At 39.4% G+C, this 27,451-nt stretch overlaps 2 protein-coding genes across 2 annotated transcripts in view; one reads left to right on the forward strand and one right to left on the reverse strand.

Moving 5' to 3' along the window:
- Window positions 1–10,485, reverse strand: part of LOC140237854 (nuclear envelope integral membrane protein 1-like) — a 29,248-nt gene extending 18,763 nt beyond the window's left edge. Inside the window, exons 1-2 of the mRNA XM_072317785.1 lie at window positions 10,364–10,485; window positions 1,040–1,188 (exon numbers count right to left, since the gene is read on the reverse strand). Of these exons, the coding sequence (XP_072173886.1) occupies window positions 1,040–1,188; window positions 10,364–10,403 (189 nt within the window). The 5' untranslated portion in view covers window positions 10,404–10,485. The remainder of the gene's footprint in view (window positions 1–1,039; window positions 1,189–10,363) is intronic.
- Window positions 10,486–13,411: 2,926 nt separating this feature from the next.
- On the forward strand, window positions 13,412–26,529 carry LOC140237659 (speckle targeted PIP5K1A-regulated poly(A) polymerase-like). Its single transcript, XM_072317584.1, has 8 exons — window positions 13,412–13,646; window positions 16,431–16,621; window positions 17,355–17,582; window positions 18,280–18,555; window positions 19,602–19,813; window positions 20,724–20,953; window positions 21,574–21,666; window positions 22,983–26,529. The coding sequence occupies exons 1-8, from the start codon at window positions 13,559–13,561 to the stop codon at window positions 24,191–24,193; spliced, it is 2,529 nt and encodes an 842-aa protein (XP_072173685.1). The 5' UTR covers window positions 13,412–13,558; the 3' UTR covers window positions 24,194–26,529.
- Window positions 26,530–27,451: the final 922 nt, after the last annotated feature.

Here is a 27,451-nt window from a genome sequence, read left to right on the forward strand (position 1 = left end):
TAGAAGCGCTTTATTTTACTTTATTTCTACATACACTTGTATCTAAGCCATTTCAAAACTGATTTTCATCAAATAAGCTTTGAATTCCTCTTAGAATAGCAGGCTTCTTAACACTTTATAAAGTGGTTTCTAAATATCTCGCAAACATTTAAAGCTGAATTCTCACCTCAACCAATACTACACCATCCCTTTAAAATCGTCAGTCCTTTAGTTGCTTGCTTAAGCAGGGCGTCAGTCCTTTAGCTGCTTGCTCAAGCAGGGCTCAACACTAACTTTTATTTTGAGTTGGAGGCCCATTCCAGCCACTAATCTTTGAATCTTAAATTTTGGTTGCCCCAAGAAGAATGTGTTGATCCAAAATGAGAGGCATATATTAAAATTAATTTTGAACATTAGCTGCACATTCGAGCCACCAAAAGATCACCCTTTTGGAAATTTGGCGGCCCAACTTCACTAAATGTCGAGCCCCGACACCTCTGTAGCAGTCATCTTAATTCAAATCAAATCAAAAGACATCAACGACGGAAACTTTTTCGCTGTCCTTTGATGAATGCATCACTTGCTTCTTCCTTTTTTTATTTCTTTTCTTTTTCAAGGGAATGGCTAGTAACTGATCAGTGGGAATTAGTGGGAATGCTGGGGGATGATTGTTCCCATCCTTGTGGGATTCATTTAAATGTACATTATATATCTATTATTGTGTGAAAATTATTTGCTTGAGAATGGTCTCATATTCAATACTAATGTGCAGTTTAATGTTTCCAGGTTAGCATGCCTGTACAGTGACAGGGCATTAAACTGCACATTACTTGAATATGAGACCGTTCTGAAGCAAATAATTTTCACACAACAATAGATATATAATGTACTCTTAAATGAATCCCACAAGAATTGGAACAATCATCACCCAGCATTCCCACTGATTCCCACTGATCAGTTACTAGCCATCTCCTTTAAGGGGGGCCAAAGAAGACTGACACTACAAATAGGAATATGCTAGACGCGTAAACAGCCTTCTTTCCCTCTCATTACAACTTACCGTCACACTACTGAGAATCTTCAGACCCTGCCATCCCTGTGACCCGCAGTGGCAGTAAATGTGCAGCCCTGCCTTGTTTACTATCAACTGTTTTCCCCACACAGGAAATGACTCCTTGCAGTCCGTATGTCCGGCAGTCGACCTACATACTGTCCATCCAATCAGGTGAATTGAGAAAAGAAACAAAAGAGAAACAAAAACATAATTTCACTGTCCATTCATGGCCAGTGTAAATATGTTATCAAGAATTAAATCTATGAGTGGAAAAATGAGCAAAATGGGATTCCATTGGGATTAAAATGCTAACACCTAAATAAGCTAAGGGATCATAATGGAGAACTTTAAGAGGTATTTAGTTTGATAATCTACTTTATGCAGTTTACCTCTTAGAACAATTTCCTAAATAGTTCTACTTCCTGAACAAGAAACCAAACTAATAATAAAATATTCAGTGTCATACATAATGAAAAAATTTTAATGTTGTAAGCTGGATTAATGATGACGCTGACAGTCTCCAGTTGACCTTGCATAGATTTTATTGAACAAATCAAACAGTCTCAGTCTGCCTATATATTGTATAAACTCCGTTACTCCGTATTATCCTCATGCGTACATCCAATGCGCCAGGATAACTAGACTCTATACAGAATAACAAATATAGTCGAACTTTTGACTATTTGACATCAAAGAGCTCGCAGAGACTATGTCCACGTCCATTTGTCTCACAAGTGAAAGTCAAAGTCAAGAATCAATTAAATCTGCGTCATCTTATCTCATGAAAATAAAAGTTGCGTTGTGTCCATGCCAACCACACGCACACTGCGCCATTGGCATGGACACAACGCGCCTCAACGCATTGACGCAACAATAACAGACCGCATATTTCCATTTACCACATTAATATAATATGAAGAAGCTTGGAATGCTCTGCAACAAACAAACAAACAAACAAAAATGGCCAATCACTGTAGATTGTCTATGTAGTGAGCACGAGAACCCATTGTTTTGGTTCATTCATTCACATCCAATGGTTTGATAGTTCTAAGTATTTCAAGCAACTTTGACGCAGCTCGCAGTTTGGTCAGTCCAGTACTGTGGCAGTAGGAATTGAGATATCCAATTGGGTACGAAACTGCATAAATCGCTTCTTTCACAAACTGACAGATGAGGAAAAGACGCATACAGTTTGGGACCCAGTTTTGAAATGTCATATGGTCATGTCATATCTCATAACTTTTCTGATCATGATGATGATGGCAGCGCAAGATCAAGAAGCCTGTTGTACATTGGGGTAGGCCCTCTACTCTGGCTGGCTATCAATATCATTTATTCATAGTAGACAGTCTATTATATTATCGCATGTGTGGTCCGGCCAAGCACAAGAAGAATGGCATGGCTTTCATTGCAGGGAGTTACCACAGCACAGCTGCTAGTACAACTAACATTCAGGGTTCGAAATTGGCGATGGTCCGCTGGCGATTGGCCACCCGAAATCACGTCGGACTAGCTAAAAATCGTAAAATTATGAAGTTACTAGTCCGTCTGACTAGCAAAAATATTGCTTCAGTGTCAAAATTGATTCTAACGTTAAGTAGTCCGCCTGGCTAGTTTTGAAAAAAAAAAAAAAAAAAGTTAAGTGCGACCCCTGACATTACATCTGCAAGACTATTTGCTATCTCCAAAGTTCGACGAAACATTCATTGAGTTAGACTGCACTGACAATCGACCATCCATATATGCATGCTGACCAGATCAGATGCTGACCATTTTATTTTAACGTTAGGCCCTAGCTTCTAACGTTAGGCCTACTGACAACTGTACTGACCCACCACGCCACAATGCATGAATTGCCTACGGCCAGTTGATCTATACAACCTGATAACGAAGTACCTGGGTATATCAGATAGACGATCTACATCTAGATAGATATCTTGTAACATGGTTAGGTTGAATTATATTTCACTTTCACCTAAGGGCTAACACGTTAGGATTATTAACTATACACAGCCCAGTCGCTGTACATGGTACGTCGCGACAGGGCTGTACGCGCGCGACCACCAACCACTAGGAGAGCGACGTAATCGTATCACGATAGCTTTGACTTTTGATACTTACGTTCATTTTTGTCACCTCAAACCCATCGAGTATACTCTTCAATATTTACTCTACATCTGATGCTATCAGTATTCAAATGTACAAAATGAAACTTACCGAAATTGATCATCATATCCAGCATGTCCACACCGTACACAATCTTTCACGCCAGGCCAAGTTTAGATATCGGGTGGTCACGTGATGTGAATGCCCTTTCAAAAGGTCGCGCTGTCGACCGTGCTGTTACACTCAAGCAGCGTACGCACGGTTACTAGTATACACCCAGTGCTGTATATTAAGAGAGTCTGGCCAACTCATAGATTGGACGCCATGTCGTTACCCAGCGTACAGTGCGCTTAAGGTTTTAGCGTGTGCGCTTGGGGGTTAGCGTTACGCGCAGGCGTCCCAAAGGCGCAAGGCACTGTGTTGCTTGACTTTTTGTTTTTTATAGAGAGAGAGGGAGAGACACAGAGAGAGAAAGGGTGTAGGTTGGGGGAGGGACATTCTTTCATTCCATCCATGATGAACAAAGCCAACAATCGTCAATCATTTTTACACATTTAAATAGACCATTGTGGACACAAGCACCCAGGTATAGGGAAGCTGTCTAAAGGACATCATTCTTGAATATAAATATGATATTTTTTTTTTTTGCTGTAAAAATAAAAGAAGAATTCACAGTATGCCGTGTCATACACTTTCACTAGACTGTATGCTGTATTATATTTAGCAAGCTGTCCAGGGAACAAGAATATTGTACAACAAAATGATAAATAAATTTACAATTCTAGCAGTGCACAGGCAATAGACGAATTCCACAGTTATTACTGTTTTGCACGTAAATAACCATCAATTACCATCCTATTTATAGTACCATATAGTTATGTATGAAACAGACATGAAGGCTTACTATAGTATGTAATCCACAAGGAATACGCCTATGTACAATGTACAACATGAAACGTCATCGGCAAGTGCGTATTAAGGTATGTAAAATGATCTCAAATTGCTTAGAAATAGTTTTTAAAAAGACCTGTAATTGAACGAAAGCACAAATACCTGGATATGATGATTAGGGATATCCTCAGTGACATCCGTACCAAATATAAACTATACGATCAGGACCATTTAATATATAGATATGAAATAAGTTAAAAAACAAACTAGACCCGGAATTTGTCAAGACTGACAAATTAGGTGATCCGATTTTTTTTTTAATCAATGATTCGAGTCCTGATCACAATAGGCATGACCATAAGGTTTCATCCTTGTTTAGAGACATTGGCCGTGTGATATTTGGATTCTCATTTAGAAAAGGGAGTGAGACCTGCCATCTTTGGTACCGAATTCCGTATACATTAACGGAAATACAGAATGAAGTATATTTGACCTTTGACCTCACTTTGCACATCCAAAATGGCGTCTAAGCAAAAAGTGATTATTTTATGAAATGATTCTTGTAACATGGTCTTTGCGTGTGCAAAATATGGGAAAGATAGGACATGTATTCACCAAGATACTGGATGAAACATTTATGACCTTTGACCCTAATTTACATACCCAAGATGGTGTCCGATCAAGTAGTTGTTATTTTATGAAATAATGTACGTGACATGTACTAAACATGTGCAAAATATGGGATTGATAGCCATTGTTGTTCTTCATCTATTGCGCAGAAAGTAGAAAGAAAGAAAAATAAAGAAAAAATTATGTTATTTTATAGAAATTTGAAGGAGAAGCATAAAAAAATCAGAAAAAGATAAAGTAAGGAAAGGGAGATTAAGATTAACTAAAGAAAAAGAAGAAAAAAAGTGTTTAAAAAAATTTAAAAAAATATTGGCAGGGGTGAGCCTCGAACCAGGGACCTTAGGATTACGAGTCGGATGCGCTACGCAATGACCTATTTCATTCTCCATAGGCCCTGTGTATTAAGCAAAATGACGCTGCATCGAAGCCTCGTGCCATTTTCAACCAAGTTTTTCGACGTGATGCCGACATCGTATGAAAAAATGGAGGGCACACTTACGATAGCCCAAAGTCTCAGCTACAACATACTTAAATCTGGGAGAAATTCACCGAAGCATAAGTGAGCTAGTGCTCGGAAAAGAGAGTCATGTTAATTTTCACTGCCAGAAAAACTGCTCTCCCATAGAGATAACACGTACACTGGTCAAATTTGACAATATTACTTTCAATCCATTTTTACGAGGTGATGCCGTCATCCAATCAAAATGTTGTAATTATATTAATGAAAGATCATATAATAAGCTACAACATACTGAAATCTGGGTGTACATTGGCAAAGGATAAGTGAGATACGCTTGAGTGAACTTGAAATTTGATGACGTCATTTTGAAAATTTACTTTTTTTACTTTATTAAGATATTTGATATCTTTTAATCATTTTTCCAGCATCGCCAACCCATGAAATAACATATTCAACTCATCAGCTTTCAGAATATGTAAAGAAAATGGGGGGTCACCGTCCATCCTGACGAGTAAAATCGGATTTAAAATTGGCGTTTTTTTGGCATCGTTGCACTGTATATCGCCATTGACGCGCGCGCGGAATTTCAACTTTGACGGGCCCGTATGACGTCATATTAAGTCGGATTGACTTGAAACTTGGTAGAAATATTCCTTGACATTTCAGGCATCCGATAAATGTAAAAAAACGGGAAATTTCTATTGCATATGAGCTGTGTGTGCGAATATGTGCGCGCGCGTACGCGTCCGTCCATTTTTTTCAATTTTTCAAAAAATGCTGCAAATGGTCTGAAACGTGTGCAAAAAAAATTTGAGCTCGATTTGAGCATACAAATATTTCAACGCGCGCGTACGCGCGCGTTTTGAGATAAAAATGAATTTTGAGAATATGAGTAGAATTCACTTGACTTGAAATATGTGTGACGTAAATTTCATTGAAGAATTCCATTCTATTAATGAGATATGCATGAAAATGTGTTTTCATATAATGACGTCATAGTGACGTCACGGTCGACTGATCACTATGATTTTACTTGCGCTGTCGTCTTTGCGACATGATACATATATGGTATAAGTTTGACATTGAGAGGCAATGCACTTTCTGAGCTAACCTCTGCACAAATTTTGTCCAGAAATAAAGAAGATTAAAAAGAAGAACAAAGAATCAGTACAGATACAGAAGGTGATCCGAGAGGATACTCGGATCACCTAATAAAATTGTCCAAATGGCTACCGGCATATATCTCAGCCATATTTCATTGTTCTCTTAGCAGGTGTACAGTATGTCCCCCCCCCCCCCCCAAAAAAAAAAAAAAAAAAATACAATCAGATTTTTGTACTGATAACACCCAATAGGATTAAACTGTTTAAATGCTACTTCAGAGTCTTAAAATACAATATCTTAGCTCTCAATTTGGTAAAGTGGTCACAGAGAAAAGTGGATTGTTGTAAAGCATGTCATGAGTCTGATTCTTCCAAGTTAAGCACTTCGACGATGCTCTTGTGTGAGAATACAATACACAGAACTTTGAGGGAAGAGATTTCTGACATCCTCTACAAAACCTCTAATTTCTCTTTGACCACTGAAGCAAATCGAATGGGGTTTTCTGTAAATAATGTGGGCAATGAGTTATAGTTTCATACCCTGAATTTGTATTTAGATTGATTGACTATTTTTAAAGATATCAATGCGGAGAGTCTCGTTGTAATTTTTTTGGGGGGTACATACGGTAGAGTACGTCTTGACAATGTTACACGTCAGTTTCATATAATATATTGACAGAAAAAAATGCCATGTTTGTCGTAAGATATAATACGTCGAGTGTTTACTTTCCTTGAACTAGGTGTGAATGGATGACTTTTATTGTTTAAGAGAGCAAGTATTAAGGAATTTGACCATTTTTTACTCGTCACTTGACCTATCTATACTTCATGGCAATACCTTGAGTGGTTATTTTAAAAATATGTGGAAAATCTTGTCATTTTACTATTTTCACTTGACCTTTGACATCATGGCCAAATTCTTTCCCTATATATACGCGTAACTGAGTAGTAATGGTGGCATGCAAATACCATGTTTGGTTTTAAGTTTTTGCATTAGGTAGTCTTCAAGGTACGGAGGAACTGGGTAATAATATTTTAACAATAGATACTAGAATTTTAACATTTTACCTGACATTGATCCTTGACCTTTGGCCCCCTCCCATGACCCCCCTACCCCCCCCCCCCAATAAATGAATAGATAAATAAATAAATCACAAGAGAATCATAGTCGCCGCAGTAAGTTTTGTCTAGAAATACATATACTCACCTTCAAAAATTGCATGTAGATATATGGGAAATAGTAATATTGTTTTAAGAATTTAACCATTATGTACATGATTTTGACCTTTCACTTTGAGCGTGTTTACACAAAAGTTTATAAGCTATCAAAGACAAAACTTCGTCCACTCACACAGGCTTGTGCCGAAAGGGTGGGTTGGGTGGTGGCGCGTCGCGTTAATGGGAACACCACCCTTCGTCCAAAGCCCCCCCGGTTTTGCCGAAAGGGTGCGTTGGGAGCGTTGGGTCGCGTCGCGTTGACTGGAACCCCACCCTTCGTCCAAAGCCCCCCCGGTTTTGCCGAAAGGGTGCGTTGGTACTTTTTCTCATGTAATATTAAAAGACGAGTTTTGAATTCATATTTAACCTTCAAACAACCATTTCAAAGAGGCCATCGTCCGGATCGGTTTCTAAGATCACGGGGAAGAGACGAAAGTTGGTCTAATTCCATTTTGTATTAAGCGCATTACAAATGTAATGTATTATTATTATTATTATCATTATTATTATTATTATTATTATTATTATTATCATTATCGGTTTACACTCTATTACCACTTGGTCTACAGCCAGTTGGTCTAATAGACTGTTTAATATCAGTTGGTCTAATAACCAGTTGGTCTCGTCATCATTTCGTCCAATGACTGTTTGGTCTAATTGTTATTTAGTTTCATTACTATTTGGTCTACTGTCAATTCGTCTAATAATAGCCATTTGGTCTATTTTTGGTCTAACACCAATTTATATCATCAAATACCGATTTGGTCTATTATGAGTTGGTCTAACTCCATTTGGTCTAATCATCAAATGAAAATAAAACCAAATTATTTTGTCCAATATAAATTTAGTGTACACATCATTAATTTTGGTCCATTGCCCAGTTGGTCTAGCCTCTGTCTATCATCATTTAGTCTACACCCATTTAGTCTGATAACCATTGATCTTATTGTCATTTGGTCTAATAGCCAGCCTCCTGGTCTAATCAGGTACCATTTGGTCCAATCATCGTTTCGTCTATATGACCAACTGGGCTTTTTTTTTTGTGTGTGTGTGTGTGGGGGGGGGGGGCCTTTTTATTGATGTGTACACCAAATTTATATTGGACAAATTTGGTTTTATTTTAGACAATTTGATGATTAGACGAAATGGAATTAGACCAACTCATAATAGACCAAAAATAGACCAAGAGGCTATTATTAGACGAATTGACTGTAGACCAAATAGTAGTCAAACCAAATAACAATTAGACCAAACAATAATTGGACGAAATGATGACTAGACCAACTGGTTATTAGACCAACTGATATTAAACGGTCTATTAGACCAACTGGCTGTAGACCAGGTGGTAATAGAGTGTAAACCGATCCGGACGATAGCCTCTTTGAAATGGTTGTTTGAAGGTTAAATATAAATTCAAAACTCGTATTTTAATATTACATGAGAAAAAGTACCAACGCATCCTTTCGGCAAAACCGGGGGGGCTTTGGACGAAGGGTGGGGTTCCAGTCAACGCGACGCGACCCAACGCTCCCAACGCACCCTTTCGGCAAAACCGGGGGGGCTTTGGACGAAGGGTGGTGTTCCCATTAACGCGACGCGCCACCACCCAACCCACCCTTTCGGCACAAGCCACTCACACATGCACCGTATGTCCAAAAATGATTACGGAATGAAGGACAGACAGAAGGACGGACGACCAAAACAAATGCCTCAGGCTACACTTCGTACGTTATGGCGGTGGCATACAAATGTAAATAAAAACTTGGATAGTCTGAAAGACACCGTGAGGAATCCAAAGAAAACATATCATACAGTTTTCCCGTCGCACACTGATTTCTCACTTTTTGTTCCCTTCGTTTTGGCTCTGTCGGAAAGCGGTGCATCATTACACATGAGTCAGGTGGTTCAAGCAACACCATGCTGGGCAGGAATTTAGGCATGACAAATCTTCAGTTTTTCGCAGAAACATATCAAAATAACTTTAAAATAATATATTATATACCTTCTACTTCAATAAAGTAGACAACGGCAATGACAATTCATCATCCCCGCTGCACCGTGACTGATATTGGGGATTTCCCAAAGGCAAACAAAATTAGCGCGTAGCTGCGCGTAATGAACAATGGGCACTGCGTATGAGCTTTGCTCGCGCCCGCGTGATTGACTTTGGTAACGACATGGCGCCTGTAGATCACGGGACCAGCTTTTGACCAATCACAGGCTTCAAAACACATAAGCCAAAAACCGAGTTGGCCAGACTCTCTTAATATACGGCACTGTATACAGCTATAAACTGTACTGGGCTTGGCGGCGGCTGGCGTCTGGTCGGGCGACGAGCATTGAGCTCCATACCACGGTTATTGTGTAGCAGACGCCAAGGTTTGTTCGACACTTTCAACGCACACACGCTCGCTCTGGAGCACATCCGGTCACGCATGCGCATAAGTCAAGGCGCCATTTTGAATCCTGCAACGACGAAGCCAGACGGTCAGGAATTGCGCCAGAAAGTGTAATTTTATTTGTTCCATGGACTTATCGCAAGTGGTCTCCATGGACCCAGTGACAGTGTGGCGGACTATTCTTCTGTAATAGAAACATGCATTTAACGTGAGTAAAGTATTCTGTTTAAAGGAGAAAAGTATACATTTTCCTAAGTTTTGTAGTTGTGTTGAGGTTCCTCACTTCGAGGCTGCATGCCGCGCACGTCAGACGCTGTTTTTGCATAGCGTAACAGCGTCTGGTCGGGCTATAGGATTATCAACTTTGTGAACAGACACGAATCAAACTGACCATGCATGTGCTACCACATGAAACCAGAGCATGCCATCGGGACTAAGAGAAGTTGTTGGAGCTCCGTAATTATTCAAGCCTTTTTCTATCAATTTTTGCCAAAGTTGTAACTCTCTACCTGTCATTACTAACCGACTAAAGCAGAAGTGAACACAAGAAGTCTCGTAAACATTTCGATCGGCTATGCAAATGTAGTTTTCACGATGACTCTAAACACTAGCAGACAGCTTGAGTTCCAGCTTCTCGCGCTCATCAGGCTGCTTTCACATAGAAGTATACTATTCGGGTATTCGGGCTCGTTTTTCGAGGGCACGCGAATAGCTTGAATCGAACGATAGGATTTCCTCACACCGGTTCACATAAGAGGGCACTATTCGAAAGTACCGAATACCTGCGAAAAGTATAGCAAAGTGGGAATCGAGCTTGTTCGATTTTCTTGCAGCGTATACCGTCTCTCGTTTATGAAATAATGACACTTTTGGTCTGGATTTGCCCGTTAGCAAATATAAGCATGTAGACCGACATTCTGATGCAGTTTAGAAATTGTTAATAAGATTTGCTGCGATGTAGGAGGAAGAAATCCTCACTACATGGAATGGTGAGTTGACGGTGCGGGTGATGGTGTATTCGGTGCTCGAATAGCGAATAGCGAATAGCGAATAGCGAATACCGAATACTTCTATGTGAAAGCAGCCTCATGGTCAGATGGGAATCCCCGATTGGAAACCGTTAGAAAATTCAACAAGCTTTTGGAGCCATCCATCCAGGTTCGCAAATGGTTTCTTTGAACCGACTGGCAGATCAAGTCTATCAACAGAGTACAGTAAATGCAGCTCTAATGGAGGATGTATCGACTCGTACATGACTTACTAAATACATAAGTGAATTTGGATATTGTTATCCGAAATACCCATGTGAGGTTTGGTCGCTGTCTTCGGCATAACTGGGGCTTCAGTACTTACATATGTCTAACAATAGTTGATTTATGTACTGAGGGATGGTATAGATAGTTTGAGATGGGACTAACAGGTTTCCAACTTTTTTTGTGAGATCTATATAAGGAGAATCTCTTATGAAATATGAAAGAGCATGCAATTCTAAGAGTTATTCAAAGTTTATTTGATGAAAGTAGATTTTGAAATGGCTGATATCAAGGAACAAAGAAGTCCTAATGAATGAAAATAATTATACGACCATTGTTTTAATTTGTTTGTTGATATTTCAGCCATTTCAAAACCAATTTTATCAAATAAACTTTGAATACCTCTTAGAATTGTATGTTCTTTCTCTTAATATCATAAGTGGTTTCTACTTATCTTGCTAAAAGTTGAAATCTGAGTCCTATGAACCAAAACAGACAATCCTTTTAATTCGCCTGACTCATTGCATGACCTATAGCTATTGAATAATCTTTTCTTCTTACTTTGGAAACCCCCATCTTTTATTAGAACCATTGTTTTAAGTTGTTTGTGGATATTTCTGCCATTTCAAAAAAGAAAATCAATGAAAATGATAATGAGTGGTAATCGGCTGGCAAGCAAAACAAAAACAAAACAAAACAAAACAAACTCAACCACATTTTTCGGGTGCCACTTCCGAAGTAAAAAAGTGGGGGCCCAAGTGGTTAGACCACTATAAAAGTATATTCCTCGAGTGTTTTATGCAAAAAAAAAAAAAAAAAAGTAGGGGGGGGGGCGAACCCCACCCTGTCACCCCACCCTTTGTGCCGGTCCTGGATAATAACAACGATAATGACAGATGGTCACAATGATAATTGTAAATATGATATCACCAGTGCCGGATCTGGTGGGGGGGGGGGGGGGAAGTTGGTGGTTAGGCATGGCTGATTTTTTTCTTTGTTTTGTTTTGGGTTTTTTATGTGGTTTAACACCCCCTTTGTTTGTTTTTGTTTTTTTTTTTGTGGGTTTTTTTCTTTTATTATTTGCTTGTCAGCCGGGCAGCGAATTAAGTGTTCAGACTTTTTTTTTTTGCTTGTCCTGACCCATCGTCACTGATCACGATTGTAAAAACAATAATGCTATATATGAGCTGGTGAGTGCTATGTAGGACCTACTTAGCAAGAATGGACTTAGTGAGGATAATTATGATTCACTAGAACTGGAACCCTGAGACTGTAGCCCCCCCCCCCCCTCACTCCCTGCACACTTTTGGCAAAAAAACAAACAAACCCCAAAACAAAAACAAAAACAAAAACATGTACCAGTCCGGGGGGGGGGGGGGGGGGGTTAGGGAGGTCATTTGGTCGATAATATTTACAGTGATAGTCCTTCAGACAACATATCAATAATTTATTTTAGAAAGGTTACAGATTTTAAGTTTTTAATTTCATGTCCAAAGTTAAATTGAAAATTTGCATGTCGTGCTCGTTGATATATTGCGCTCATTAGTAATGAAGCTATAGCACCCTATTCAAAATCTACAGGTGATTTGTTTATAGAAACACATGAAAATTCAAAATTCATCGTTTGCTATTATTTTGGTGGATCTAAAAAGTGCGTTTATAATAATATACTGATTTGGAATAAAAGTATATTTTCCCTACAGCGGGATCGATTCGTTTTCACAATAATTGGAGGGGGAGAGGCCAGACTTCGAGTCAAAGAGATATAAAGAGGTATACAATTTTAAGAAAGGTATAATTTTCTTTCCCATCTCGGAATATCGCTCTTGAACAAGATCTAATTTGTATATGGTAACTTAATGTTCTGCCTTTTTTTGTTCTTTTTTACAATTCCTCTACGTTGTTCAGTGATTGCGTAATTCTAATCAAGTTGATTGTTGTAAATATTGTGATTCTGAATAATTTTTCAATAAAACATAAAAAAAAAGAAATTTATGATTCTTATTATCCTCGTCTTCAAAAAGAGATAACACATAGACTTCAGAACCAGCCGGTTCATGGCACCGAAAGTCTAAACAAAACTTCTCTGCCACGGTGAAGAAATGAAAAGGAGGACGCCCTCCCAGGCGCTAAACTTGTACCATACTCGTGGACTGCATGCATGGTACCCATCGATGGTACCTGTAGGCCTATGTACAATAACAAAACCCGGTATGGGTATGCACGTGTGTTTTAGCATGAGATCCAACCATAGCATAGCAATAATCCAACTCTTATGGATCCAAGTGCAACACACTGTAAGATCTTTGGTCCTCCTAGTTCGTAACCGTCTGTGCCGTGTTGTGTTGTAGTTTAAATCAAGTTTGGCGCACCTGGGGGACACAGTCTCTAGGTCTAGAGCGCTAATTAGAATTCATTATCTGTGGAAAACCTGCAGAGAACAATTCTACAACTTACAAGGCAACATGGAACAAGAAGGCGGAAATGATGAAACCATATCAACGAGAGGAAAAGTCTTCCACTGTGATCTCTGTGATGTCAAAATAACATCAGGTATTGTAATTTGTATACAACAAACTCAGCAATATTAAATTTGATTATTAATATTTTATCATGATAAGCATGATAAGCTCATGGCATGGCCCTTCTTCAAATTCTATAAAGAGCTGTGTGAGCAACTAGATTGTCTAATATTGGTATTGGTTACAATGTAATATAAATATCATATCATCATGATCATGATCATGTGTGTGTATGTAGACGAATATCAACTGTGCTCAGGAAAAGTCAAGTGATGTTGACAATTTTCACAATCAAATTCTATTCAAAGTAGGAAGACAATCCTTACCTGGTAGTGGTTACCTGGCAGTACCACACGTGACGTGTCATAGAGAGCTCGAGAGTAGACCTATTTTGTTGCAGTGCTTTTAAAACCATTAAAAATATTCGTAGTAAGAGTTTAAGCGGTGAAGTTTCAGTTGCAGGGCATTTGCTTTATACAGCAGTCAAAACAGCTGAGCTGAGCTGAGGCTGTTACATGTTGAACGTGTACGCGTGTTGACCTTGAATACTGCCCCAGTCAACACCAACACTGCAAGTGCAACAGTCAAGAATGGGTCATTCCTTTCCAGAAGAAAGCTGCCCATCCTGTCATCAGAGGGAATTGGGATCGAATTAAACCTACTGTAATTAAGTAGGTTTCAGGGTGCTGCAAACTTTGATTGAAATTTGAAGCGAGATTTTTAACGGGCACTTCACTACTATAATTTTAGATAGATATGCTACTATTATTGACTGCACCATCACCTCAGTCCTTATACTCTCACAGCTCAACCCAGTTTTAGCTTGGAAATAGCAGCATCCTCGGGGATTTTCGTCAAGGGTTCAAAATTCGATAACATTTTACTAGCCAATACCCCTATTCAGTTCTGATGATGTAACAGCGATTGGTGTTTATTTTGTTTTTATTTCATCTCATCTTTTTGAATGTTGACTGCTTTAAAGTTGCCCTCAAGACTCATTTGCTTATAACTGCTTTCCAGTAGAATTGTATACATTATGTAATTTCTTATTTTTCATCATTATCGTTCCAATTAATTTCATGTATAGTGTGCATAATGATTTACGTATTTCATGATTTCACTTTTTCCCACTGCGCCGTGAACACATTAGTCATGTGGAATTGGCATATTATAAGTACCTTGTATTATTGTCCCCGCCGAACGAGTTCGAGCAGGGGACTATGAAACGGGCTCCGTACATGTGTGTGTCTGTGTGTCCGTCCATCCGTCTGTCCGTCTGTGCGTCCGTGTGTGATCAAAATGTTCAATTTGCTACTTCTCTGTCATTTATGAGCCAATTTTGATTCTGTTTGCTTTATATGATAGCACTTCATGGGAGCTTTGAAACTTCTACACAGAATTTCAGTTGTGACCTTTGACCTTGACCTTTGACCTATATTGTACATTTTGCTTCAAAATGCTACTCCTTCGCCATTTCTAACCCGATTTTGATTCCGTTTGCTTTATGTGATGGCACTAGGTGAGGGCGTCGAAACTTCTACACAGAATTTTTACCTTTGACTTCTTTGACCTTTGACCTTGATTTTTGACCTATATTGTACATTGGCTACAAAATGCTACTCCTTCGCCATTTCTAACCCGATTTCGATTCTGTTTGCTTTATGTGATGACATTAGGTGAGGGCTTCAAAATTTCTACACAGAATTTTGACCTTTGACTTCTTTGACCTTTGACCTTGATTTTTGACCTATATTGTACATTTTGCTACAAAATGCTACTCCTTTGCCATTTCTAGCCCGATTTCAATTCCGTTTGCTTTAAGTGATGGCACTAGGTGAGGGCTTCAAAACTTGTACTCAGAATTTTGACCTTTGACTTCTTTGACCTCTGACCTTGATTTTTGACCTGTATTGTACATTTTGCTACCAAATGCTACTCCTTCGCCATTTCTAACCCAATTTCGATTCCGTTTGCTTTATGTGATGGCACTAGGTGAGGGCTTCAAAACTTCTACACAGAATTTTGACCTTTGACTTCTTTGACCTCTGACCTTGATTTTTGACCTGTATTGTACATTTTGCTACCAAATGCTACTCCTTCGCCATTTCTAACCCAATTTCGATTCCGTTTGCTTTATGTGATGGCACTAGGTGAGGGCTTCAAAACTACTACACAGAATTTTGACCTTTGACTTCTTTGACCTCTGACCTTGATTTTTTACCTGTATTGTACATTTTGCTACCAAATGCTACTCCTTCGCCATTTCTAACCCAATTTCGATTCCGTTTGCTTTATGTGATGGCACTAGGTGAGGGCTTCAAAGCTTCTACACAGAATTTTGACCTTTGACTTCTTTGACCTTTGACCTTGATTTTTTACCTATATTGTACATTGGCTACAAAATGCTACTCCTTTGCCATTTCTAACCCGATTTCGATTCCGTTTGCTTTATGTGATGGCACTAGGTGAGGGCTTCAAAACTTCTACACAGAATTTTGACCTTTGACTTCTTTGACCTTTGACCTTGATCTTTTTACCTATATTGTACATTTTACTACTAAATGCTACTTCCGGCGGGGACATATATTACGCACCGCGTAATTTCTACTTTTCCTTGTTATTATTATTATTATTATTATTATTATTATTATTATCATTATTATTATTATTATTATCATTATTATTATTATTATTATTATTATTATCATTATTATTATTATTATTATTATTATTATCATCATCATCATCATCATCATCATCATCATCATCATCATCATCATCATTATCATCATCATCATGATTATCTTTGAATTAGCCAAAGCTGTCCAAGATCATCTGCAGGGAAAGAAGCACCAGAGGCTCATCCTAATCCAGACCACCAGGCAGAAGGAGGCGGAATGCAGCATCTTTGTTGGAGGGCTCACCAAGCTGGTGTCCGAACTGGAGCTGACCGACTACTTCACAAAATACGGCGGCGTGGCTCAAGTGATTGTGGACAAGGATAAGGTAAGTGTGTAGTCTCACCGTGTTCATTACAGCTGATTTTCCTTATACCAAACAAAATAACTCTGCTAATAGAGACTGTGTTGTCAAGCTTCAATATTAAAGGAGTAAACTGTCTACGTTTAGAAATGAGTTTTTCTTAACTCTTATTTGGAGATTTTGTTGTGATGTAATAGTTGCAAAAAGTTTGATACTATGACTCTAACTATCTTTAAAAAAAAATGAAAATTGGGATTAACTGTCAAAAGCAAAAAGGAAAGCATACAGGTGTTGACTGGCCAAATGACATGTGCCAGGAGACTGTTTGAAATCAAGAATGATTCATGGCTTGTATCTCTTTGTCAAATTTGTGACCTGTAGAGACAAACCTATTCCATGAAAAAAAAAAAAATTGTGTTCTTGTAGGAATCACAGGATTGCAGCATGCCATACAAAGCAATCGTTTATGATTCATATGGAAAAACAGGTGTATTAGAGATTTCCACAGAATTGTGCAGAACTGTTACAAAGTGGTTTGATCTCACCCAATTTATCAGTTTGATATCTGGTACTGCTGATGTTTATTTTTGTCAATCTGCTTTCTGTTTCTCCTACCTCTAACTTATGACTTGATCTCGAAGTCTTGTCAAAGCAACTACTGTGACAGTGAAATAATGGTAATAGTGATTTGTATGATCCTGGTGTATCCTTCATGACAAGTATGTTTTGTTTTGTTCTTGCCGTAATCACTTTGCAGGGGAAGTATGCCATTGTGCAGTTCAGCGAGAAAGAAACTGCAGAGAGGGCATCCGAGGAGGAGAAGCAACTCATGAATGGCAAGAAGATCACTGTGCGGCCGAGAGAAAACAAACCCTTCGCTATCAAGAGCAAACACCATACTTCCCCAGGGAAGGGGGCCCAGGGGAAGACGGCAAAGGAAACGGAGATGGATGTCATTCTGGAGAAGCTCTTGGAATCAGAAAATGTAAGTCGAGCTCTCTCTGTCCACTGTCAAAATCCAGGGGCCTGTTGCATAAAAGTTACTATTATGGTAACTTTGCCATCCAATGGTAACTACCATGACAACAATACTCAACAGCCAATCAAAGTCAAGAATTCCATGGAAGTTGCCATTGGATGGCAAAGTTACCATAATAGTAACTTTTATGCAATGGGCCCCAGATAGACATCCGTAAAATGAATTAACATGAATACTTTTGTGAATGTTTTACCAACATGTTTGAATTTTGATCCAAACTCAATTGACTTTAGTCAAAAGACTCACTTCTGTTTCAGTTGCTTCAAAACTGAGAGCTGCAACTTGTTCAAATGCCTTGTTCAAATGTTTATGTGTATTGAAGAGAAAATATGAGCTAAATGATGTGTGTCACCAGAAGCACTGACACTAACACAGGTTCCTAAATCACAGTATTCTAGTTTTCTTGCTGTCAGATTCTTGGTCTGAACGATTACTCTCAAGTCTGAGCTTAACTTGCTCATTTGTTATATGATATCCTATAATGACTTGACAATTAGAAAAAAAAAATATATATATGAGCTAATTATTGCTGCTTTCCTCCTCCCCCCCCCCCCAACTAGAGTTTAGCTTTAAAATTTGAAGCTGTAACCTACTGCACTTGATCCCAGATTTCCTACTTGTTCTGCTTTTATCCCTCGTGCAGGTTTCATGTCAGTTGCAGACACTCATGGAGGAAACCTGTCTGACGCCCTCAGACCTCCAGCTTCGCTACCTCATTTGCGACCTCCTGCAGGAGGTCTTCGTCGAGATGTTCCCGAAGTGTCGGGTCTACCCCTATGGGTCGTCCGTGAGCAGTTTTGGGGTCACAGGTTGTGACCTCGACCTGCAGATTGACCTAGGACGGGGCGAGGAGACGTTTGCGTACCAGTTTGCTTCGCTACCAGGCTCCTCGGAGACAAGCATGGAGACAACTGCAGAGGTGATTTCAGCCAGTGGTTCTCAAGATCAGCTAATGCTCTGAGAGTCCAGAAGGCATAAATGGGGACATGTAACCATAGAGAATGTTGTTTCCTACAAAAGCACTAGAATAGAAATATTTCATCATTGAAATTGACCAGAATATAAAGAGATAAAGCCCCTTGATAACATTTGCAGATAGAAAAAAAAGAAACATTAGTGCTTCAAAACAGTTCTAAAATGTGAGTTAGGGATGATAATAACCAACGTGACAATGTTAATCATATGATTACTTTTATCCTTTGAGACACAGTTTTTTTCAGTGCTGCGTGCTTCAAAAAAAAAATCTCTTGAGAATGTCCAAGTGTCATATTTATGCCTCTAAAATGGCAATATGTGTACGCTATTCCTAAAAACTTTAAAGGGAACGTAAACCCCAAGAACAATGTGGATTGAGTGAAAGCAGTAATATTAGTAGAACACATCAGTGAAAGTTTGAGGAAAATCGGGCAATCGATTCAAAAGTTATGAATTTTTAAAGTTTTGGTGTTGGAACTGCTGGGAAAGGAGACTACTAGAGGTTATGACGTATGAGTGGACTACAGTATAAAGAAAATATAAAGGGAAATCAGTAAGAATTCAATTTTCATGAAAATTATTCATTCCCTCAACTTGATACTGACATATGTGAGGGGTAACACTTATTCCCCCTGCTTTCTGAAAGTGGTTACTCAAGAGCTCTTTCATTTTGGTAGAAAAAGGAATTTTTGTGAAATTCCTTTTATATTTTCTTTATATTGTTGTCCTCTAATACGTCATAACCTCTAGTAGTCTCCTCATCCAGCGGTTCCAACACCAAAACGTTAAAAATTCATAACTTTTGCATCGATAGTCCGATTTTTCTCAAATTTTCACTGATGTGTTCTACTAATGCTAATGCTTTTACTCAATCCACATTGCTCTTTGGGTTTGCCTTCCCTTTAAGAAAGTCTTAATTTGCAGTTCAAATGAAATTTTCAGTTGGACATCAAGCTATCTCAAGAAGTTACATGTAGTACTGTTTTTCAGGATCAATCTGCAGCGGAACAACCAGGCCCCTCTGACGATACCCGCCCTGAGGATCTGTCTGGCAATGCTGCCCTCGAGGTGCTGTGTCGCCTCCTAAAGGAGTGTGTGCCGAGCTGCCAACATGTGCGAGCCATCCCCAGCAGCCGCCGCCCAGTCATCAAGTTCAGGCACAAGGAATCCGGGCTACTCTGTGACTTGTCCATGGACAACGGGTAACGATGGACACGTCATGGCATTATTTGCCCAGTGTAGCCTCTTCAGTGTTATAACTGTTCTCCCAGACAACCCTTCCTTTACTATAATCTTAACATTGCTTGGTAGCCATTTTTTTTCTGCATATTTACAATTGGGTCACAAGGGATAGCTCATGTTCAAAGGTTGTATATAATATCCCTTTTGCAAAGGTTATGAAATTTTGCATGGTTGAAGAATAATGTCTCCCAACATCGTATATGAAATCTTATGGTAATACACCTCAGAGTTTTGAAGAAAACAAATGGTAAACCATCCCCATGTCACTCAAGAATTTTACTGAAAATAACATTCTTTGGAAATCTGTAGTATTGTTTCCCCTTCTATCATAAAGAAGTTTCCAGTTTTATTATTCTGAGGAAAGGTCTGAATTACCTACCTCTACAATATACAAGCTTATGAAAGAAATCTAAGTTTCAGGGTTGCAAAAGGGACACACCAATATTTTGTCCATGGATGAGCAGAACAATGAACAAGGAAAGCAGGATTTTCATTTTTTAGACTTCTAACTTTATATGAGATACCCCTTAACCAAGAATCACTTATGAAATAGTACAGAGCAAAGAGGAAATCAAAGTTAATCAGATGAAAATCTGTCTTGGAATGGCTAAGACATCCAAAGTAAAACAAAGCAGTCCTAATAACAGGTGGGTCCCACTCCCACCTTTTATTAGGATTGCTCTGTTTTGGATATCTCGGCCATTTCAAAATCAATTTTCATGAAATGTTGAATCCCTCCTGGAATTACACGTTCCTTCATATTTCATAAAAAGGTTTCTCCTTACCTCACCAGAAATGTTAGAAATCTGAAGTTAGGTCTCGACTTAAACTATATGGTCCCTTTAATTCACAATAAATCTTTCTTCCCAGACTCGCCCTGCGAAACACAGAGCTCCTCCACTTCTACTCTTCCCTGGATCCCAGGGTGGCTTCTCTCACTTTTGGCATCCGCCTCTGGGCCCGTCAGCGCCAGCTGGCCGGGAATCAGGGTCCAGGCCCTCTGCTGACCAACTACGCCTTGACCCTCATGGTTGTCCACTACCTGCAGAACACCCAGCCACCGGTCCTGCCCACCGTCCATCAGCTCAGAGCGCAGACAGGTGACGGCAGCAGACATTTCTTCCCGTCCATCTAAATTGGATTTGATGTTGGTCACTGCACATCCCAATTTGCCATTTTCGACGGTGCATGAAAATTATCCTCACTTTTCACTCCGTACAGACATAATGTTGCCACTAAGATTGAGGGCATATGACTTGAAATAACAAATGCACCTAAAGTGGTCAAGCTGTGTTTCTACAAATGCTATTTTGAGCTTGTTTTTCTGTTTGTTTGTTTTTTTCCCATTGAAAGTCCCTCTCTCATATACTTATCAATAGTTTTCATCAGAATATACTTGTAGGTGTTCATACTCTCAAAATAGCAATCATTCATTAAAAAAAAAAAAAAAAAATAGCGAATATGATGGAAAAGGTCAATGAAAGCTGATTGTACTGCATTACCATGGCAGCAGTGATGCAACAACCAATCAGCTGTTAACATATATCAGTTGTTGTGTAAATGGCTGCACTCATTGTATAACTCACTGTAATAGACTTCATGCCACAACGCAATGCCCCAGAATATTTGGAACAAACAAAAGGATAACAGTCTTGTAATTGTGTGTCACTCCCCTATTTTGACTCAGGAATTGTTCTTCTCTTACATTTGTCTCTCCAAGGACCAGCAGAGGCTGTGAATATTGATGGATGGGATTGTTCGTTCGTAACTGATGCTACCAAGATTGGTCAGAGTGATAACACCGAAGATGCCGGTGAGTGCCAGTTTGTTTGTCAGTATGAATTAATCCCTCATGCTGGATATGTGTGTCAGGTCAGCGGGGAGTGAAATTTGATATTAAGACTTGATAAGGACTTGTGTTTTGCTTTGAATCATGTATGTTTATACTCCTGTGGAAGACCAAGCAAAGTGAAGTTAAGATCTCTAGCTTCAGAGGAACTTTACCTGATGGCTTACATCTTAAAGTGGTAAAAGCTAGAATACTCACAAGAGAATCAACAAAATGAGAGCATGAATTTGCACTTCTTTTTCTTTTTTAGATAACACCAGATCTACATCTATATGTGATATATGTTTTGAATGAAGAATGCAGATTATAGAAGGGTTTCCTTGGCTCTGTGTGATGCTCTTTGCATAATGTCTGGTGGTTGTGGTCTAGCAGTCGATAGTAGATTGATCAAATAATTGACATTTAAAGGACAAGTTCACCTTCATTAACATAAGGATTGAGAGAATGCAGCAATATTAGTAGAACACATCAGTGAAAGTTTGAGGAAAATTGAACAATCGATGCAAAAGTTATGAATTTTTAAAACTTTTGTGTTGGAACTGCTGGATGAGGAGACTACTAAGGCTTGTGATGTCATATGAGTACAACAGTATAAAGAAAATGTAAAGAAAATTCAACATATTTTCACTTTTTTCGCATAACAAAAGAGCACTTGACTTGCCTCTTTCTAAAGGCAATGGGAATAATATTACCCATAACATACTGTATGTCAGTAACAAGTCAAAGGAATGTGTACTTTTTTCAAAAGATGAAATTTTGTGAAATTCTCTTTATATTTTCCTTATATTGTTGTACGCATATGACATCATACACTGCAGTAGTCTTCTCATCCAGCGGTGACTGCACAAAAACTTCAAAAATTCATAACTTTTGAACGGATTGTCCGATTTTCCTCAAACTTGCAATGATGTGTTCTACTTATATTGCTACATTCTCTCAATCCTTATGTTAATGAAGATGAACTTGTCCTTTAACCTGCAACATCCTTTCTAATGTTAGATTTTAGTCAGACATATTGATGCAATTTGTTGCTTGGGTTCAAGTAGTTTTCTGTAAAACATTTTCTGTGTATGTATTTCACTTCAATTATTCCAGGACCATAGTTGTCTCATGGAATATATTATGAAGGGTTTGGTGCCCTATGTGCAATGTTTCATGGGACAAATGATGAAAGGAGAAACTCCAAAGTGATGCTGTAAATTTTTACTTTCTTTTATTGTGAAATCGATCATGCCCTGACTTTCTTTTCATTTTTCTTCTGTTGGGGCTCTGACCCTCAGAATCCTTGATGAAAGGTTTCTTCAGCTTCTACACCAAGTGTGACTTCACCACCAGCGTCCTGTGCCCCGTCTCTGGCAAGACGGTTCCCCTGACACAGTTCCTGAAGGATCCTGGTGAGGGGGGTCCAGTGGACTCACCCCAGGAGTTCAAGGTGAGCCCAGTCAACATCCAGGATCCCCTGGAACTCAGCCACAATGTTGCCATGAACGTCAACGACAAGACGGGGTCCAGACTGCGGGAGGAGCTCCGTGCTGCAAACCTGACGTGCATCTCGCTGCGCTACCGGAAGCAGGGGGCAGACGCCCAGACCGGCGAGATCCCAAAGTGGGGCCTCTTAAGTCTGGTGGAGGAAGTGGACACTGCATCAAAGAAAAAAGAGAGTTCCAGTGGAAAATCTCCTGCAGTTGCATTCCCAATGAAGGTGAACTTACTGACCGACAAGTTTGTCAAAACGCGTTCAGACGAGGGGGCAATGAAACGGGCGTGGTGCCGGGAGGTCGAAAATTTCCTGATGCAGCTGCTAACCGATGTTCTCTTGATAGAGAGCGGAGGTGCAGAGAAGGGCTGTGGTGATGCGGGCATGGCAGGAGAAAGCAGCAGCAGCCCTCGCTCTGGTTCGAAGCGAGACTACAACCACGCCCTTGGAACTACTGAGGCTGGCGAGGGGGTCATGGAAGACAGCGGACTGGTCAACGACTTGCATGACAGTGAAGAGGAAGAGCCTTTGCGTAAGAGACTGAAGGTCGACGCTCCTCTTGATGACAAAGGCCAAAATGATGTCTCCATGTCATCTGCTGAAAACACCAGCTTCACATCCACAGAAGGATTGACATCTCCGCCCATCTCGGATTCCCTGGGTGAGGACGCCGATGGGAGTATCTTTAGGAGGCAGGTGTGGTGCAAGTCTCATCATGCCGTCTGGGTTGGGAGGAGAAGGCTGAGACGAAAGCTCCAGTTGGAGAAGGCGTGGGGAGATGCCCCCGTCGACGAGATCTCCCGGGAGCGGCACATCTCGGCGGAGCTAGCAAAAGGACCATCGCATCCGGACATGGCAATAGAGTTCAAGTTGGAACTGCGGCACAGATTAGCGCTGGACTCCACAGCGGTCATCATGACATTCCACCCCGTGCAGAATGAGGCTGGCATCAGGGACTTTGCTCATTTCTTTGATATGTTTGGATCAAGGATGCTTACCCACTTACAGCTGTGACATTTTCTGCTGGCACTTCTCACCAGGAACATTAAAGGAGCGGTGCAGCCGAAATGCCAGTCTGGATAGTTTGAGATGCGTTGGACAGGCAAGCTTCAAGGGTCATCCAAGATTTCCACATGGACTTTAAAAGTATTACCATGTGCGAGGAGGGAATTCTGACAAGTTGAAGGTCAGATTATGGTTCAGTATTTGCTGCAAATTTTCCGTAGACATGGTGCTTTTATCCTCTTCTTTTGGGCATCTTTTCATTTTTATTAACATTTAAATGATATGACTTTGCCTTGAAGTTCTCAGTGTATTGACATGTATTGAGATGAATGAATCATTTCTTGAATATTACATTTTGCATTCATATGTTGAGATTGGAAGATGATTTATCATAATACGAAGAGGAAGAATGTGAGATGCAGTCAAACTTGTGTGACTATGGCAACCACTGACGTACAGCATGACCGATGGTCTTTTTGGACAGGTTGACACGTAGGTAGGTTGGCAGCCTATTTGAGTTTTTTTTCCATCGCATAACATCTGTTAGTGTTGACATTACATGCATGTGTCCCCAAAACACCTACGAATGCCAAGACGTCATATGGCGCTACAAGGTAGGGACCGTCTTTGTTCTTATAATTTCACTCACTCTTTGTTAATGGTGCAGTTGGCCTAGACAAGGCTATTATGTGAGATGCTTAGAGGCTGGCTAGAAGAAATGTTTATACTAATTAGCATGCCAAACAAGTACGTGTAGGGCTTAACATAACCCCAAGAGTATAGCCACTCTACACAGTAGCCGTAATCACAATTGCAAAACTTCAAAGTTCGTAAAGTCAAAGTTCTCAAAGTTTTACCAGTGTGACAGCAAACTTTCTTAAAACTTTTTGTGAGACTTCATGTGAAACTTCTCACTCAAATTAGGGAAATTTCCTGAACCCCCACACATCGTTTGGAACTTTATGCAGTCTGAACGCTCACACTGAAACTTCACAAAGTTCAACCCATGACCAGCCTGCTACCTGTCCACGATAGTGCCTATGAAGCGCACGCTCATTTAGAATGTATGGGTGTGCATTGTTTTACGTGACAATCATTAGCTGTCATATGTTGTGTGCTTTCTTCTCTGTTGTGTTGCCCTAACTTTGAGAACTGAAACTTGGAGAAGTTTGGCTGCCAGTGTGAACGGACGTTAAACTTCACGAAGAGTTCTCGAAGTTAAACTTTTGAGAAATTTTTGCCAGTGTGACTGCGGGGACTGAAATGCTGCCAGAGAGATGGCCGCTGGCTGTATTAGACAGGTGGCCACTATTTGCACGGTTGTTAACACACTCACCTGATCCTGATGGAATTTTTAGTGGCTGCATGAAGCAATTCACCTTTACAGACAGGTGATCACAAACAATAATTTTTTGACTGTACATATTTTATATATTTGTTTTTCTCTCTGTGTTTTGCTATTTTATGAGAGGAATCGTGTTGTTTAGTGTGTTTTTGCTCTTTTCAAGTGAAGATAAACATTCTTCCAAAGTACCTTGTAAATGAATATCATGCAGCTGTAGACTTAATGTCTCTAAACATGTTCTTTTTTATGAAAGCAACTCCAAAAGAGCTTACCGTGTCCACACTTGAAAATGCCTGAATAAGTCAAAGATCAGATTCTGTGTCTAAGTTCTCAGACAAGGTTAGAGTTGTTAAAGATTTTGTCAAGGTGTTTTGTTGTTGGGTTTGGTTTTGTTTTTGTTTTTTTTGGGGGGGGGATTTTGGTTAGATTGAGAAAACATTTGGCAGAATTTGAGCTGTCTTGTGCAGTTTGTGCCACAAATTTGCTGGCATAGGAGTTTTCATCATGAACGTGTCATGTTTGTGTTAGAATGGCCTCCAAGTTGTCTCCATACTGCCAGTTGAGAAGTGTAATTCATAGGTTTTATTGTTTATATGAGCAAGTTTATTGCAATTAGAAACGTGGTACACAGACAAGACATTTCATCACAGAAGAAATACAGTACAGAGTTTACCACATTTCTGTATGTAGTGCACATCGGGTGGGGGCTCCAGGTGTAAAAAGGGAGGCCACCCTTCTTGGTTACGTTATTCTGGTCAAATCTACATGGACTGACGACAAGAGATTTCATTTTTTTTTTCTATTTTTTAGTTTCTCGGATAACATTGGAAATGTTTTATTGTAAAGGGAAAGTAAGAATTGGTTGTGAACCTACATTTCCATTTATACGGGATTCTTAATGGCATGTCTTCTTCAAAGGATGAAGTGGTATATCACCAAGGCCGATTTGTTTTCTTATCCTAATCGTACATGACGAATAAAGATGTCAAAGAAGGATGAATTTATTTGTATCATTTGCGTGTCAGTTTATCCTGCAGTTGCTTTGCTTTGTTTTGTCTTGTGTAGGTTTTCTGACCATTCTTGTTTTTAAGTCATTTCTATTAATTCTGCAATGATGGGATGAAAATGCTAACTTGCCGGTGAGGTGGATTTCGCTAAATGAGTTTCATCCAATGTCACATATAATTCTTCGGTACAACCAGGAGAATAATACCGGAGGTTTTGGTTTTCACTGCTCAAAAGAGCTTGAAGCAAGTCGGTACATGTATAAAGGAGCAAAAGGACATTTTGTCATTACAATGATAAAACAGCTTTGCACAGATTATGTGCGTCTGAATACACCATATCCCCATACATTTGTCGATTTGCCTCTATCATACTGTACTCTCCTTCCATTTTACAGTGACATTATCATTTTGACAATGAATTTGTGAAAAGTGAATGTCATATGATGTGTTCTATTTCTTTGCTCACCACCCTCTAATCCCATTCTGAATACAATGGAGAATATCTTGTCAGCTGAGAACCAGAAGGGCGCTATTGCGTTCTAATATATCAGGGTAAATAATAACAAAGCAATAAAAGCTTTCAAAAACTTTTATGTAATAACAAAGGTTATTTAATCAAAAGTGAGTAGATTTATAAGCATTGTTCTAAACACAGGGTAAAATAGCACTCATGTGGTTTCAATTTTTACCATTTTACTGCAAATGAAAATGCACTTGATTTAAGATTAACACCATACTGTAGCAGATAAATAACTCGATACCCCCCCCCCCAAAAAAAAAAAAAAAAAAAAATTATAAAAAGATTGCAATAAAGCCCTTCTGCTTCTCAGCCGATGATACATGAGCTGACATGGTGATGTAATTCTGACCCGAGACCTACATTGGAAGGTATGCACAATTTCAAGCAAGCTTGCT

This window comes from Diadema setosum, chromosome 14 (genome assembly GCF_964275005.1).
Source record: "Diadema setosum chromosome 14, eeDiaSeto1, whole genome shotgun sequence".
Classification (NCBI taxonomy): Eukaryota; Metazoa; Echinodermata; class Echinoidea; order Diadematoida; family Diadematidae; genus Diadema; species Diadema setosum.

Excerpts from the sequence above, each read along its gene's own strand:
- LOC140237659 (XM_072317584.1), top strand. The coding sequence starts at position 13,559 with ATGGAACAAGAAGGCGGAAATGATGAAACCATATCAACGAGAGGAAAA. Across the intron at positions 13,647-16,430 it reads TGATGTCAAAATAACATCAG|CCAAAGCTGTCCAAGATCAT; the intron begins GTATTGTAATTT and ends TCTTTGAATTAG. Across the intron at positions 16,622-17,354 it reads TGATTGTGGACAAGGATAAG|GGGAAGTATGCCATTGTGCA; the intron begins GTAAGTGTGTAG and ends ATCACTTTGCAG.